We start from the raw sequence: 15,825 nt of genomic DNA on the forward strand, positions 1-15,825 counted from the left end.
TGGTCGCGTGCAAGGCAAACGCCCTACCCGCTATTCTATTGCTCCAACCCTATATGAAACATGTATTAAAAAATAAATCTACATTTACTGATAATAAATCATAAAGAACTTATTCTAGACGCCAGGAAAACAGTACAGCAATTAAGGAGCTTGCCTTACATGCAGCTGACCCAGACTTGATTGCTGCATCACATATGGTTCCCTTAGTACTGCCAGGAGTGACCCGTGAGCAGTCAGGAGTAAGTCCTGAGCACTGCTGAGTGTGGGCTCCCCCAAAAAAGAAATATACTTTAAAATGATCCCCATATATATTCTGTTATATAAGTCCAGGTGGGGGTCACAACCTACAATTTAAGAAGCCAGGTGGCATCACTTTATTAAATTGCCCACTCTGACTCTAATAAGCATGTATGCTCTATACACCAATGTTCTGTAACAAGTCATAGCAACTGGATAAATAACTCACCTGGAACTACATGCCTCCCAAAAAGACTAAAATCTGTATTACTGGCATTATAGGATAATATGCAAATTCTACTGCATTTATTTTTTTAATGATTTATGAATGTGGTTTGACATTGTTATTTTTATTTATTTATTGGTAGAGGGAATTTATCCTATATCCAGAGATGCTCAAGAACTACTACCAAGTGGTACCAGGGGTCGAATGCAGGTCTCCTGCATATAAGCATAATTTGTGGGGTGAGTGGTCACACCCTACAGTGCTGAGGGCTTACTCCTCATCCCATGGTCAGGATCACTCCGGGAAGGGTCTGGGCAACTACATGTGGTGCCAAGGATCAAACCCAGATCAGCTGCATGCAAGGCAAAAACCTTACCAGTTGTACTAGCTCTCCAATCTCCAGGGAGAATTTTCATTAATGTTTGCTTAGCTCTCTAATTTATTCAGTATCCTAAGCAAACTTTAAGTCCAATACATACTGGGCAAACCAGAAACAATGGCAAAAGCCTTAGTATCCAGATATAAGCTAATTAGAGCTAGAGATAGCTTATTATATGTAAACATAATTATCAAGAGATTAATGAGAAAACATCATCAAGTAACTAAAATAGAATTTTACGAGCTCTCTGGAACCACAGAAGAGCTGGAGATATACCAGACAATTTCATTCTAAGTTAGTCTAATTTCTCTATCTGACCTTTCCAAAATCTTGTGTTCAATGAATGCAGAAAGATCAACTGCTAAGAAATAATGTAAAACAAATCATTGCCTTTAATCCTGAATAAACCCATATCAGAAAGGTAAGCAAAAAAGAGCTAACTGAATACCTAATTCTTTCATTAGAGTAATAAATGTTCTGTTATCTATGATCTGACTGTCAAAATGATTGTCACAAAGTAGAATAAAAGATAATGCCATGATATATCTGGCCAGGTGTTTCTCTCTCAAGCAGCTCTCAAATCTTGAAAGCTATTTCCCAATCCAAATATTATTATGTGCATGGGGCTTTAGCAGAGTGTAACTGTCATCTCCAGAACTCAAATCATGCACAAAATATAAATAGTTATGGAGCACAGATTACATTCAGAACTAAAGCTGTAATCAAACATCTAAGAGCTCAACTCAAACCATGACAGAACAATATATGGTATCAGGAGAATTATGATCTCATTGCATCTGTCAGATGATTCAAATTTCTCCTAATGGTTTATCCAAAATCAGAGCATCTACTTCACTTTGTTTAGAACATCTTGTAATTCGAGTTGCACAAAAATAACTTAAAGTGACGAGATATTTCCTATAAGCCTGAAAAAATCTCTTAAGACCTTGACTTTACAAACACATCTATACATATATACATGTGTGTATATATGTGCACATACACATACATATATATGTACACAAACACACACACAGAGAGTACTAGGAATGAAATACAAGGTTCCTGCATGCAAAGCATTCATTTCAGCCATGTGAGCTATTTTCCCAGTCCCGAGAACAGATCTTTAATTTTGCTGTTTGCAATAACACCCTGAGTGCTCCAGGGCTACTTCCAGCTCTCTCTCAGAAGTCACTTCTGGTGGTGCTTGGGATAAAATGAAACCTTTTGCATGCACTCAGCCCACAGAATTCTCTCTCCAGCCCTAGAGTACACTGTACTCTAAAAAATACTATGACCACATCTAGATGGGAACTTGGATACTGAATGGCTGTGTCTGGAAAAAAATAAACTTGAAGTCTGTAGGGGAAGTTGGAAGGAGAATGAAGAAAATACACTGGGGAAGATAAAAGGATATATTTTTAGATAGGTGGGTTACTGAGTAAGCTGGTTCCAAGGACATAATTCCAGTTAGGTGAGTAACTCAAATTGTGATTTTGACAGATGTCCTATAAATATTTGCAAAATGATTATTAAAAATACTTTGGTAAATGCTATGTTCAAATTGGATCTAGTCCGACTTGTAATTCTGGTTTACTAAACCTTTCCTTGGATTTTTACTTTCCAGTCAATTATTATTTACCAGTATTCTTCACATGTCTTCTAAGACGTGTCTGTTCCTCCGCACTTACTAAGAAGTAATACAAAAATGTTAAGTAGAGTTTTAAATTAGTAGGGAGAAAATTTATACTATTAGGATTTGTATATTTTCTATGAATAGGACAAGGTTTTTTGTTTGGTTGGGGGCCACATCCGGAGATGCTCAGGATTTACTCTGAGCTCTGTGCTCACTCTTGGTGGTGCACAGGGGAGCCATATGGTGGGCAGGGATTGAATCCGGGTCTGCTGAGTGCAAGGCAAGCACCCTATGAGTTGCACTAGCCTGAAAGCACAAAGTATATAAAAACAACTTTCTCCTTATTACATTTAACTCTAATAACAAAACATACCATTCCAGGAAAGCATATCTAATGCAGTTGTTCTATTCAACATTTCAACCTTTAACCTCAGATTTCTTCCTTTGTACTTTTTGGTAACCTAAAAATAATTTCAGGCAGGCAACTCATAATTCAGGCCATTTTGCAGACAAGGAAAAATTCGTATCTTGTATTCTTATTTCGGTGGGGGGTATACCTGCCAGTGTTAGGGCTTATCCAGGCTCTGCACTCAGGTATCATTCCTGATGGACTCTGGGGACTATATGAGATGAAGCTTGGGTCAGTCACATGCAAGGCAAGCTTCCTACACGCTGTACTATAGCTCCTGTATCTTGTATCCTTAAAGACTTTCTGGGAATATACCAGGGGGGCCCAAAAAACACAGAAGAAACAACATACATCTGCCTTCCTATGTTCACTGCAGCACTATTTGCAATAGTCAGACCTGGAAACAACCCTTGGCCAAGAACAGACAAAAGGATTAAAAAAGAAAAAAAGAAAAAAACTATGGCACATCTACACAATGGAATATATACAGCTGTTAGGAAAAATGAAGTCATGAAATTCACCTATAAATGAATGGACATTGAGAGTATAATGCTGAATGAAATGAGTGGGAAGGAGAGTGGCAGATATAGAATGACTGTATTCATTTGTGGTATATAAAAATATAAATATAGTAGAAGACTAATATCCACAGCCAGGGAAAACAGAGGCTAGAACTGCTCAGTGGATGAAATCAACCACAAGTGTGTGTGGCAGAGGGCAGGTAAGATAGAGAAGAGACTATATATGACAATAATATATGACAATATATGACAATATATATGACAACTTATACATATATATGACAATAATAGCATGACAATATAGTATGACAATAATAGTTGGAAACGATCAGGCTGGACAAGAACTGAGTGTTGACAGTACATAAAGGGATATACATGATAACCTAACAGTGCAGACACTGTGCACTGAAAACCACAATGACCAAAAGGGGGAAGAGAGAGGGAGGGAGAGAGAGACAGAGAGAGAGACAGAGAACTGTGGAGGATGATGGGCGGGAAACTGGGAAGACTGGTGCTAGGAAATGTACACTTGTAAAGTACACTGGTAGAGGGATGGGAGCTGGAACACTGTGTGACTGAAATCTAATCATGAACAGTTTTGTGAGGCTCTATCTCACTGTGATTTAATAAAAAAAAAAAAATTGGGAAAAAAAGATTGTGTGGACTCAGAAAACAACAGGAAGAATACTCCAGTACTTACATAAGGGAAACACAAAGAAAGTATATAACATTACTAAGAATTAGTTCTTTATAAAAATATTTTTCTTATAAATCGTTTGCTGCATAATCCCAAATGCAATTTTAAAAACTTTGTAATTATATGCGAACATTACATGTTTTACTTTTAATTCTCTAAAGTACTTTTCACACCCTCTATGGTTTTAAGTACTTTTCCTCTAAAAAGGCAAAAGTACTACATATGGCTTTTGCAAATGGCTTGCAAATCACAAGGGGAAAGGTGGGGGGGGAACACACAGGGCTGGGGATGAGAAACTCGTCGGCAGGACGGGTAAAAGGAGAGAGGAAAAATGATTCGAACCATAAAAACTTGCACATGCTAGGCGGGGAATCATCACTTCGAACCAAGAAACTCGATTAGTGCCGCAGTTCTCCCAGGAACCAGCTAGAGAGGTTAACCTAATTGTATTTTTTAAAACTGTGAAGTGCTTCTGACTTTAACAGGGCTCTGTGGCGAACTGGGGGCTTTCGGAAAAACCTGCCACTGTCAAATCATCTACAGACTCATTCTACTATCTCAAACCAGGGGCGACTCGCTGCCTTCTCTGCCTTGGGCCTTGGCGAGGTTCACTCCAGGCTCGAGTCGACCTGAAGCCAGGCTGGGACAGGTTGCACACTCAAGATGCTCTTTAGAAAAGGGGGGGAGGGGGGCAGATGGTCCCTTTACATAAGATGGGCCGGCGCTGAGCTAAGAATGCTAACAGTCCTTCCGGCCACTGAAGGCCACTGGGATTTCGGGGAGGTGGGTGCGGCAGTTAGAGCAGAGGGAGGTCCCGGCGGAGGCTCCCAGGGAACCGCATCCTCCCGCTCGGACGATCCCGTTCTTCTCCCTTCTCCAACCCCCCACCCCCGCCCCCTTCGAGGACACCGAGCCAGACTCCAGTTCCGGGTTTCCAGCCAATCGCATGGAGCCACAACACAGGGCTCTGTGGACCCGGGCACCGCTGCTCCGGGGCTCTCGTGGGGGAGGGAGCCTCGCACGACCCCAGCAACCTGTCGCCCAACCTGCATCCTTTCCGAGAGACGGAGGGCGGGAGCCCGTTCTGGATTCACATCACCGCCGGGTCCTGGCGTCCGAAAGCTGCGCCCGTGGCTCCCGAGGCTGGCTCCGCGGTCCTCGCCGCGACCCTCCCCCGTCCCCTCCTACCCAGGCTTGAGTCTCGGGCTTTCCCGGGTTTGCGTCTCCCCCCTCCCCCACCAGCCCCACCGAAACCCCTCCGAGCCCGGTTCTCTCCAGGCCTCGGAGAACCCCGGCCTGGGAAGGGGACTTGAGCGATGCCGAGAAACGAAGGCAGGCGGCGGGGGAAGGTGCATGCATGCCCCGCCAAACCCGGGCGGGGGGCGGGGGGCGGGGGCGGGAAAGGGGAAGATGGAGAAAGCAGGGTGAAGGGACCGCGAGAGCCCCACTCCGCGAGGGCGAGAGGCCGCCCGTGCATCTGTCGGCGCGTCTGTCATTCCTTCACTTACCAGGAGCAGCAGGGAGCATCGGAGGTCGGGTAAGGATAGGAAAACGGCAGGATTCATGGCAACGCTGCGGTCCGCGGCGGGGACGGGAGTTGGTGGCCGGGACTGGACAGGGTTGGGTTAGGTTAGGAAAGGGCTGGGCTCCGGGTGCCGGCGGCAGCGGAGGATCCTCCCGGCAGCGGCACCTCGTCCTCTCGACCCGGAGCTCCAGCGGCGAGCACCCGGGACAACTTCCAGAGAGGCCTCTCCCGCCCTCACTTCCGGGTCCTGCCCCTCCCGGTGCACGCCGGGAAATGTAGTCTTGGGCCCCTCTCGGAAGGGCACGTCACCGCTCACCTAAAACTCGCTTTCCCAGCATCCTCTCGGTGCAAGGTCGGCCAAGTCCCCCGTGCGCGGGGACCTCTGGGATAGAAGAGGGCGGGGGGCCACGGGCCCTGTGAGGCCGGAGAACTACAATTCCCAGAGGACTGTCGTCGAGAGCCCGGGTCGGCCTTCTCAGGGGGCTCGGCACGTTTCAGCCCTTTTTTTTCGGGGGGTGGGGTGGGGGTCTGCCCCGGCCGGATGTAGGGGCCTGGCCTGGCGGGAGGGGCGGCCCAGTGGGGGTGCCTCTGGAGCCGCCCCCGGGACGTGAGTCCTGGAGGAGGCGAGGGTGAGTAGGAGGAGGGGGCCTTGCTGGGGAGGCTCGCATCGATCTGCCCTGCCCTGCCCTGCCCTTGCTCCTCCTGTCCGCACTCTCAGTCCTCCTGGCCTGGGCGGCGGCCCGAGCCTCCGGCCCTGGCCTTCCCGCCTGCTGCCTCTTCCTTCTGCTCTCATTCCTGCCTGGCGGGGGGGAAAAAAGGAAAAAAACAAAAAAATCCGAGACACCTCTCTCTGGGCCTCCGTGGAATGAGGCGGTGACCCAGAAATCCGTAATTGTGTCGGTGCGCCCCGGTTCTGGAGTGTTATCTGGGCCGGGACGTTGTCGGTGGAAGCGTTCAGCGTGCGAGTGACGCGCCGAATGTGTGTGGCTCCCTGCATCCGAGTGTGTGTGGCTCCCTGCATCCGAATGTGTGTGGCTCCCTGCATCCGAATGTGTGTGGCTCCCTGCATCCGAGTGTGTGTGGCTCCCTGCGTCCGAATGTGTGTGGCTCCCTGCATCCGAATGTGTGTGGCTCCCTGCGTCCGAGTGTGTGTGGCTCCCTGCATCCGAATGTGTGTGGCTCCCTGCATCCGAATGTGTGTGGCTCCCTGCATCCGAGTGTGTGTGGCTCCCTGCGTCCGAATGTGTGTGGCTCCCTGCATCCGAATGTGTGTGGCTCCCTGCGTCCGAGTGTGTGTGGCTCCCTGCATCCGAATGTGTGTGGCTCCCTGCACCCGGGGTGTTGCGGGGTGAGCCTTGCAGTGGAGGGTTGCTGCCTGGCTCCCGGGAGCTCCTCGCACCACGCCTGCCCACCCGCCGGCTCCTGTGCTCTCTGCTCCCCTCGCAGGCTCTCCGTCCCCCCCGGGGCTTCTCCCTACTGCCTGCCCGGCTCCCCTCCCCCCGCGGTCCGGAAGGACCTTAACCCTTTTCGCGACCTGCATCTCGAAAACTTCTCAGATATGCATCTCCGGGAACTTCCCAGACAGCCAACCTGCAGTTCAGCCACAATTCCTCTTCCCTTGGCTTGAGACTACAACTCCTCTGATTTTGCACCGTTAGAATTATTAAGAGCCTTTGTTATTACTACGCGGGCTTGGTTTGTAATTAAGGGTGATGATACCTTTGTCTTTTATAGCACCTTACAATTAATAAAGTGGGCTCCTTTTTTGGTCTATAAATTTGTTTTGTAAATTCCTGCAGAAAGAAAGACAGACAGCAAGGGCCCTATGAGGATGCCTTTTCCTCGGATGACCAAATTAGTGGCTTAGCCAGGTTTGCTAATTAGGGCTCCTCTCCGGGTTCAGTGTGCTTATCTGTTAGCCCCTCTTCCACTTTTAATAGAAAAAAATAGAGGTGGGGGATTTTAAAAGGGCAGACTCATCTTGTAAACTCATTTCGCCAAAAAGTTAAACTTTAATCCTGCTCACCCTTTGGACTTGGCACTCAGCTTGTGATTTTTTCATTCAACAAACATTTACTTAACACCAGCTAAACGGTGGTAACTATACCTATGCTAAATGCTAAGGATTGGAATATGAGAAATATGTGAAAATTCATATAACTGCTAGCAGATTTTTAAGAGCTTTTCAAAGGATATGAAGAACTATTTTTGTGACTCATATGTGACTTTGATCACTAAGTTTCTGGAGTGGCAGATATTAGGCTGAGAACAGTGCCTAGTACCTAGTTGGCACTCTACCAGATAATTAGCATGGTGTATCTTTTTTTATTTTTCATATTTAGAGAAAATCGTAGAGCTGAGGTAGGCTAAGGGCACACTGCTTATTATTAGCAGAACTGGGCTTTGAGCCCAAGGACAATTACTCCTGACTTACACTGCCACTTCTACCCTCGTTTAGTAGCTTCTTTCAAGTGGCTTTAATATAACCCTAACTATGAAAATGGTTTTTCTTCTGACATGACAGTCATGCTTGCACACAACAGGAGTTTCTCATAACGCCCAGATTTCTTTTTTCTTTTTCTTTTTCTTTTTTTTTTTTTTTTTTTTTTGCCAACATGTCAAATTGTCAGTAAAATAGAGGAACAGAGAACTGAACTTTACCAAAATTAAGAAAATACTCAGGTCAGAGAGGGAGAACTTGAAGGGCAGAACTCATGCTTTGCACCAACCAGGAAGGCCCAGGTTCCATCCGGCACCGTGGGGTCCCCCAGCACTTTTGGGTGTTCATGCCCTCCCCCACAAAAAGAATTTTTAGTTGAAGGCAGAGATCGAGTGAATAATCCTTGATGTGGCCACACAATGGCTGTCTCATGGGCTTTAATATATTTATTTAATGGAACACCTACATCCTGTGGAATGAGAGTGACACTCTGATGGTGGACACTTTTGGTGCTCATCAGAGAGCACTCACCTGTCCTGCCAACAGCTGTTAGCTGTGGGTTATTCATCTCTCTCCACTTTGGAATAACTGACCCAGTTTGCCATGATCCCCATGGGTCTCTGTTTCTTACACTTGTTAACTCCCTGGTCCTTATAGGCTGGCAACACCACACTTCAGATGGAGCCTCTTAGGTTCAGGTAGAACACTCAAGATCACTGATTCTACTACCCTCTTTCCTTCTTCTCAAATGCTTGAATTTTTCCTGCTTTTGCATTTCTGATAATCCAGCCTCAGCTTTTAACACTCTTATGATGGACAACTTATTATAGCCTATGCTGTTAAGATATTTCTAGGCTTTAGTAAACTAGTCAAAAATGTCCCTGATGAAGTATGGTTAGTCCTACTGTAGTGTAGGACCCAAGTAAGATGGTCATGGCATATATTGCAAGCTAGTTATATTTTCCTAGTGAGCACAAAAATGACACAAAACCAAAACATAGGGGCCTCCTTCATCAGTAGTGGGAACACCAGGGGTACAGGACTGTCAGGTCTTATGGTTTGGTGTCAGTGATGTTCAGAACTCTATCTAGCAGCCTCTGCCCATGGGGGATGCAGGTGAGACACATGCAGTTTAAGGGATCAAACTTGGGGCCTAGTCCCTGTTGAAGCATGTGCTCTGCCCCTGTGCGCTATTTCCCCAACATACAGCTTACTCCTCTTGTGGGTAAAAGGGAAATAATTAGGTACTTTTGGTTTAGCACTTAAGTGTAGTTCATTCTGACCCAACAATTTGGTTCACATCACACTCATTTTGTGACTTGGTCATCAACCTTACTCTCGGAAATAATTCTACTTTGTAGTATTATGTGGAATCAGATTCCTAGATTAACTTAGAAGTCTCTAAGGGTTTTTGAACCCTGTCTCTACTATTAAATGTTCAGCTCTTCATTTTCCTCTGTCAGCCCCTGAGAAGGGCCTCAGACACTTACCTAAACGTCCCATTTTTCAGATGAGCAACTTGTACAAAAGGTTCACCTCGTGGCAGGTACATGGTGTCACAGTATGGCACTTCTAGGATGAGGAGTGTAGTATTTTTAAAATCCTAGTAAAAGATATCAAATATGTCTAATAAGTCAGATTTGTAACAAAGCCACTTAGAACTGATGAGATACGTTTCAGAAATGATTCCTGAATGTCCTTACTGTCCCCACCTCCATTGTTTAAGGTTGCAGCTGATGGTGAGAAGACTATGAGTAAGTCTGAGAACTTGTTCTTGACTGGTTCTTCATTGGCATCCCAAGTTCATGCTGCTGCTATCAATGGCGATAAGGGAACACTTCACAGACTCATCATAGGTAAGCCGGCCTCTTAAATACAGAGACTTTACAAATAATGCTTTACCTAGAGGAAGTTCATTTTAGTTTTGATTTACAATGTAGCCACACATTTTATTGTTTGTTTCACCAGTGCTTAGGGGGCCTGGAGACCATTCACAGTCATACTGGACCAACCACATTTAGCGAGGAGGTATTAGTACTTGGGCCATGCTGTGTATGGCATGTCAAGAGCTACACACCCTCTAGTTACGTGGGCATGTAATGCTGGCACTGAACTGATTTGCATACTCCTCTGACCACTGGACTATCTCTCTGGCCCTTGGCACTCTTATTTTTGAGGGGGCCATGTCCAGTGGGGCTCCGGGGCTATTCCTGGCATGATTCTTGGCAATTATATGTAAAACATGTGCACTAGTTTGTAAGCTATCTCCCTGGCTCCCCTGTTAACACATACTAATAGAGATAGCATATTATTCTTTTTCCATGATAATGCCCTCAATTTATAGTTGAGTATCGTGGCACTTTGGCCTGGCCCATATTGATGCCAGGGTAGCTCACAGCTTGCCCTGGGTCCATTCAGTCCCTCGTTGGTACCCTGCTTTTGGGGTGTTAGGAACTAAGGGCAACTGAGTCAAGAAAGCAGATGTCTGGGAGTAAATATTATTCGGAGTCAATCAACTCCCAAGTTACAAAAGCATAATATTGACTGTCTTCCTGTGTCCATACAGAAAGGACATTGCTTTAAGGTAAACTATGTAAAAGACATAACTCACAAGTTCATTGTTCTTAGAAGGATCTGATCTTACAAGTTAACAGAATCTGACTGGGGAAAAGGTGATTAACTGGTTGGGGAGGAAAGCACACAGAGAAGAGTTTACAGATAAACACAGAGGAATGGGAGTGACTCCGGAGCACTGTGATGGGTGTAACCCGATAAACCTGAGCTCCCTGTGACAAGGAAGAAAGGACAAGCAATGTTATCCTACAATTTTTATTTTGTTCCAAGACTTGAATATGAAAACACATTTTGAAACTTAAAAAATATGGGGGCTGGAGCGATAGCACAGAAGGTAGGCCTTTGCCTTGCACATAGCCAACCTGGGTTCTATCCCCAGCATCCCATATTGTCCCCTGAGCATCCCCAGGAATAATTCCTGAGTGCAGAGCCAGGGCTAATTCCTGAGCATTGCCAGGTGTGACCAAAAAAAAAAAAAGAAACTTAAAAAATTTTTATTAGGATTAGGTAAAATTATTCAAAGAAAATCAGTGTATTTGACATTATATATGAAGATGCACTCTGAAATATTAAAAGATTTTGTTATAACAGATCATTCATGATATAAGGAATAATTATCTTCAGTGTCTAATATCTAATCATACTAATAAAGTTATCATTTCTTTTGTATTTTTTTAAATATTTTTTAAATCACTGTGAGATAGACCCTTACAAAGCTGTTCATGATAAGCTTTCAGTCATACAGTGTTCCAATGCTCATCCCTCCACCAGTGCACAGTATTCCAGTTTCTCTCCCATCAACCCCCTCCCATCAAGCCCCAGCCTGCCTCTATTGCAAGCATCTCTCTCTCTCTCTCTCTCTCTCTCTCTCTCTCTCTCGTCTCTCTTTTGGGCATTGAGGTTAGTTACAAATAATTTAAATTCTAATTATTTGAAATGGATTAATGTTCTGTCATTTATTCAATTAATTGAAATTGATTCACTGTTCTCCCTGTTTCATTTATATCTGTAAAGAGGTCCTATGTAGAAATTCTAGGAGGCATAAATAAAAATAGAGAAGATACAGTATTTAGTACTCTTTTTTTTTTTTTGCTTTTTGGGTCACACCGGCGATGCACAGGGGTTACTCCTGGCTCATGCACTCAGGAATTACCCCTGGAGGTGCTTGGGGGACCATATGGGATGCTGGGAATCGAACCTGGGTCAGCCGCGTGCAAGGCAAACACCCTACCCGCTATGCTATCACTCCAGCCCCAGAGAATATCAGTATTAAAGTAAAAATGAGTAAAAGTTTTCCAAAATTGTAAAACCAGACACATATTCACAATCCACTCATCTCAAAGAGACTAAGTAAAGATTTGTATTATTTGTAATCTTTGTACAGCCCAGTGTTTAGCGACATGATGTTGACCATGTCAAAATCTTGATAGGCTTTCTAGACCCCCAAGCATCTTGAATGTACTTTTTTCTCTGCATTTGTTTCCTCTCCTCTTTTTACCTTCTGTTTCTGTTCCTTCTTCTCTACTGAAAAATTCCTGCTCAGCTTTAAACACAAAATGAGGGGCTGAAGAGATAGACTTTGTTTTTATTAAACCTCTTATTACTACATCTTCAACCTTGTATTGTCTATTTTTCCCATTAGCATTTGAACATGAACCATATTCTCTATTATTTAAAGTTTTCTTCTGAGTACTCCTCTAGTCATTGTCATATCTCCATATTTCCTTTTCCTTTCTAATCTATTAGAACACAGTTGAAACAGATACAGCAATGACTTAATAAGATAGAAGTATTGTTCATTCTTGTAATAGTATAAAAGCAGGTAGGAAATCTGAGGCATGTAGACGTCTCTGCTTCACAAAATCATCCAAAGATGCCTCTAAAGGCTTGGCTGTGATTTTTTTTTTTTTTTTTTTTTTTTTTTTTTTGCTTTTTGGGCCACACCCAGCAGTACTCATGGCTTACTCCTGGCTCTATGCTCAGGGATCACTCTTGGTGGCCCTTGGGGAAACATATGTAGTGCCAAGGGTTGATTCCACGTTGGCCACAGGTAAGACAATAGCCCTACCTGCTCACTGCCATACTTAGCGTGTCTGAGTCAGAGACAGATACATTCCTTTTAGTCATAGCCCAACCTGCAGGAAGGGGGAGTCCAGAAAAACTATGTGTCATCTGGGAGGTAGACTGGACTTAGATTCATAGCCACACCTATAACAAAAGAAGCTCTAAAATGTCTATCTGGCGACTGCCTCGGAGCTTTTTGGAAAGCCAGGTATGAGCTGGTCCTGACGGGGCGACTGAAACTTCATGGGAAGGGGGGACATTCCCGGCTCGTCCTTCACGCCCTACCGAGGTCACGAGTTGCCCCCAACGGAGTGGCTCTCTGGCACAGCCATGGCTCCAGAGCCACAGAAACCAATCTCTAATTATCTGACTCTCGGCAGAAATACTTCCAGGCTTAATAAGTAAAATACCAGAAATCCAAAATCGCACGGCCACAGTAGCGACATCATTTGGTTCTTGTAACCAGCTGTAGAAAACAAATTATTTCACAGTGCCTTTTCAACAGGTCTGATTTTGGGGTGTAAACTCTAAATAATAATGGTGCATCTTTTGTTGAAACAATGAATCTAATCAAAGTAGATCGAGTGTTAACTAGAGTTCATCTGCCTCACAGGCATTGGGAGGGTTGGGGGGGTGGGTTATTGGGGTTCTTGGTGGTGAAAAATAAGTACTGGTGAAGGGAAATGTGTTTGATGATTGCATGACCGAGACTTAAACCTGAAAGCTTTGTAGCTTTTCTCACAGTGATTCAATAAAAAAAAAAAAATGTCTATCCTTGGATGGTATACTGCCCAACGAAAACCCTGTAGGGGTGCAGTTTCTACAGAGAAGAACGAGAGAACAGATGAGAGAAGGCAATTATTATTGCTATCAAAACCAATTTCCTCAAGCCATCTGTCCCCGTTTATTCACCTCAACCCACTCTTAGGAAAGAAAAATAAAATATGGGGGCTACAGAGTAAAGGGATCAAGGCATTTTCTCTGCATGTGGCCTACCTGAGTTTAATCCCTAGTTCCCCTGAGCAAATCGATAAACAATGGGAGGACAGTGACAGTGACCCCTGAGCAGCCAGGAGGAAATCCTGAGCACAGCCAGGAGTAATCTCTGAGCGCAAGAAAACACTTTATAATTTTTTAGTTTACATAGAAAAGATACATAAAACATAAAGCAAGCATCTATGTAATCAGCTCTAGTTAAAAGAGTAGGATATTATCTTGCCTCAGAAGTCTGTAATGCAGACTACCTTCCTGTTTGGAATATTTAGCTTACTCCAGACATATCAAGGTACATTGTAGTTTTCCACCTAGTTATATGTCTTAGAACCTCATAGTTTCATTTTGCCCTTTTGAACTTAATTTTTTTTTGTTTTTGCTCGAGCGGGCCCAGTAACGTCTCCATTGGAGACTTTGTTGTTACTGTGTCTGGCATATCGAATACGTCACGGGGAGCTTGCCAGGCCCTGCCATGCGGGCGAGATACTCTCGGTAACTTGCCGGGCTCTCCGAGAGGGGCGGAGAAATCGAACTCAGGTCAGCCATGTTGGCTGCGTGCAAGGCAAACGCCCTACCGCTGTGCTATCGCTCTGTGTTTCTAATTTACTTGTACTAAAAATTGTGTGAGCAGTTATGTGGCCCTCCTGCTCAAAACTTTATTTATTTATTTATTTGCTTTTTTTTTAATCAAAACCAGCAATGCTCAGGGTTACTCCTGGCTCTGCATTCAGGAATTACTCCTGGCAGTGCTTGGGGGACCATATGGGACGCTGGGGATTGAATTTTGGTCGTCCGCATGCAAGGCAAATGCCTTACCCACCATACTGTTGCTCCAGCTTTCAAAACTCTTTGCTTCCTATTGTACTTGGAATAAAATTCAAAAAGTGCACATGTACCTTTTTTCATCTCCAATCTTTTAACTATCTCTTCCTAGAAATGCTCGATTTTGTCCAGTTTCTCAACCCTAACAGGCTCATCCCCATGTCAGGGCTTGTGCCTGAATCGCTGTTCTCCCCATTCTCTGTCTGACTTACTCTTACTCATCCTTCAGATCTCAGCTTTGATCTAGGTTTGCATCATCACAAAGCCTTGCTCTGACCATCAAATCTCAGAGAAATCTCTTCACCGTGTTTCCTCTTAGAACTCTGTGGTTTTCCTTTGGGGAGCTGGTTCAGACCCTAACTGTAGATTCCCACACATGATTCTTTTCCTGTCTTTTCTCTTCTATACGCCTCTGTATATATAGAGTTGGGTGTTATTTAATTCATCCCCTGGATCCACAGAATCCAGCAGAGTACTTGGCACTTAAGAAGCACATGAGAAATCATTGTTGACGGAACAGATAAATGTTAAAAATTGCTGTTTTAAGTATTTTCCTGCCAAGAAGTCAAATCATCTTGACATCCAAGACTAAATATGAATTGTGGTGATAAAAGAAGCAGCTTAGGATTCTCTTCCACTCCAGGCCTTTGTGGAGGAGGAAGGGGGCTCCCCAGTGGTGCTTGGGGGTGCAGGGATACTAACTCCTAGCAGTGTGCTAGCCATTCAGGGCTGACGGTTTGGACTCTGGTCCCATGGTGCTAAAATACCGCAGAGCTGCCCTGGCAGGCACCACAAGGAGGACATCCAGCAGTGCCGGGGGGAGGGCCACGCCACGCTGGGGGTGAAATCTGTTGTAGACTGAGGGCCTGCAGTGTTTGAGGCCTGAGCTCCACCCCATTGAGCTATCTTCCTGGCTCTTCACTGAAAACTTTTACAAATAAGAATACGCTAAGGTGCCTGCCACAGAGGCAAGGGGTGGGGTGGGGTGGGGTGAGGGTGGCGGGAGGGATACTGGGGACATTGTTGGTGGAAAATGAGCACTGGTGGAGGGATGGGTGTTCGATCTTTGTGTGACTAAAACTCAGTCATGAACGCATTGTAACTTTATCTCATGGTGATTCAATTAAAAAAAAAAAAGAATACTGTAAGGTAAAATTTATTCTTGGGACCGGTGAGAACTTGTATGTGCTGACCTGGGTTTGATCCCCAGCACCTGCATATGATTCCCTGAGCCTCATCATGTGACCCCTAAAACAAGATTTAAAAAATTACAGCTCTTGGGGCTGGAGCAGTAGTACAGCA

The 15,825-nt window shown here is 44.7% G+C and overlaps 2 protein-coding genes across 2 annotated transcripts in view; one reads left to right on the forward strand and one right to left on the reverse strand.

Annotated features, from left to right (window-relative positions):
• The window catches only part of ERP44 (endoplasmic reticulum protein 44), an 87,727-nt gene extending 81,804 nt beyond the window's left edge, over nt 1–5,923 (reverse strand). Inside the window, exon 1 of the mRNA XM_056116992.1 lies at nt 5,614–5,923. Coding sequence (XP_055972967.1) covers nt 5,614–5,670 — 57 coding nt within the window. The 5' untranslated portion in view covers nt 5,671–5,923. The remainder of the gene's footprint in view (nt 1–5,613) is intronic.
• Nucleotides 5,924–6,154: 231 nt separating this feature from the next.
• The window catches only part of INVS (inversin), a 144,469-nt gene continuing 134,798 nt past the window's right edge, over nt 6,155–15,825 (forward strand). The window contains exons 1-2 of the mRNA XM_056116990.1: nt 6,155–6,259; nt 9,797–9,926. Coding sequence (XP_055972965.1) covers nt 9,821–9,926 — 106 coding nt within the window. The 5' untranslated portion in view covers nt 6,155–6,259; nt 9,797–9,820. The remainder of the gene's footprint in view (nt 6,260–9,796; nt 9,927–15,825) is intronic.

This window comes from Sorex fumeus, unplaced genomic scaffold, assembly GCF_029834395.1.
Source record: "Sorex fumeus unplaced genomic scaffold, SorFum_2.1 ptg000034l, whole genome shotgun sequence".
Taxonomy (NCBI): domain Eukaryota; kingdom Metazoa; phylum Chordata; class Mammalia; order Eulipotyphla; family Soricidae; genus Sorex; species Sorex fumeus.